The sequence below is a fragment of the Bufo gargarizans genome, chromosome 3 (genome assembly GCF_014858855.1).
Source record: "Bufo gargarizans isolate SCDJY-AF-19 chromosome 3, ASM1485885v1, whole genome shotgun sequence".
Lineage (NCBI taxonomy): Eukaryota > Metazoa > Chordata > Amphibia > Anura > Bufonidae > Bufo > Bufo gargarizans.
In genome coordinates this window covers 12,134,189-12,135,785 of record NC_058082.1, presented here as the reverse complement: position 1 = coordinate 12,135,785, position 1,597 = coordinate 12,134,189, and the positions used below count along the sequence as shown (strand labels likewise).

The 1,597-nt window shown below is 40.7% G+C and overlaps 1 protein-coding gene across 1 annotated transcript; it reads right to left on the bottom strand.

The window, feature by feature from the left end:
- Positions 1 to 211: 211 nt before the first annotated feature.
- LOC122930775 (odorant receptor 131-2-like) lies at positions 212 to 1,138 on the bottom strand. Its single transcript, XM_044284359.1, has one exon. It carries the CDS (start codon positions 1,136 to 1,138, stop codon positions 212 to 214), a length of 927 nt encoding a protein of 308 aa, XP_044140294.1.
- Between the last annotated feature and the right edge of the window lie 459 nt (positions 1,139 to 1,597).

Below are 1,597 nucleotides of genomic sequence, written 5' to 3'. Positions count from 1 at the left end.
TTCAGGGTTTAATTATCCAAGATGCATTGACATACACTCATATACATAGTTCCTTGTATTTCTCTGAACATTTATCATGGCTGGGGCACATCTATTCGCAGTTTCAAGTAATCTGTTCCAATTGCCTTTTTCAGTTGAAACTTAATTGAACAACCTATCATTCGTGGCTGAGCAAGACACAGGTACAAAATACTTTTTTTATTTCCAACATTCAGAATTTTTGCACAGTCTTGTCATAGATGGTGGAATACATCTTCTTAATGCATTTGCTGAACACTTTGTCTCGGATACCATAGATAAGAGGACTTAGAAGTCTCGGCAAACACATGAAGACCAGGAAATTGATCATGACCATATAATTGCCTCCATAGGGCTCTGTAAAATTAGAAAGCAAAGATACAATGCATAGGAAGAGCTGAAATGCGTGGAGCATTACAGTTTTCACAGCTTTGGAGGCTGCAGATGAACTGGAACCACTCCTTCGAGCAATTAACATAACCTTGATGTAGGTAAAAAGAATAACCAGAGCCACCAGGATTAAACTACCTAAGAAGGTGAAGGACATTATGGTGGCCTGAATCGGCTGGACTATGAACCAGTCTTGCTTACATAAGAGTTTCTGGGAGAAAAAACCTTTCTCCACTGAGGTGCTGAGAATGGCTAAATCAGCTGCATTAGGGAGTAACGCAAGGAACCACATTGCTGTGATCACAGAATAAGACCTTTCAACTGTACAGAACATTGAGTATCTCAGCGGGTAGCAAATCGCTAAGTAGCGTTCAAGGGCCATGGCTGCCAAGTTGTATGGTGTGACTCTAAATGTGGCAGTGGTAAGAGTGAGGAGGAAGTAGCAAACTGGCGGTGAAATGTAAAGAAATTGATATGCCAGGGCAAGAAAGAGACCCAAGAAAAGATATAATACATCATTAACTAGCATGTGGGCAAAGAGAATGTAACGGGAGGTCTCTCGGACCTGAGGGGTGGTGAAGTAGACAATCAAAATAATGGAAATAAAGTAGAGAAAAAAGCAGAAGCAAAGCAAAGTCAAGATGAAGAAGACCAGGGTGATGATGTAAGACACCCTTTCGTTGTAGACAGACATCTGAGAGCCATTGTTGAAGGTTCCTGTCAGATTCATTCCCTGGTCCGAGATGGAGAAATTTATTGAGAGGGTTTCCCACTGGAACGAGGAAACAAACAATGAATAAATAATGGGCCTATAGAAAAGTCATACTGTAAAATAGCAGTGAACCTCCTGACCACAATGTGAGATGAGGGACATTGTAAGAGATAGTCTGGAAGCCATAGTCAGGAAGGCAAATACAACACCCTGGGTGGCAGACCTCATATAGAAGAGCATGGATAGGATTATATGGGCAACTGTTTAACTTTTCCTTTGCACTGTGATACGTCTACCCTATTGGTTTTTGGTTTTGGAGAGGCATTCTGTGACCTACTAGTAGTATGATTGCTACATCAGCTTTATGAAGCCTGTGGCTTTAAATAACATTAAAACCATGAATACATACATGACTATAAGGACTACAACTTCTAGCACTACCACAGTTTTTACCATTACACCTACAAATACTGCATC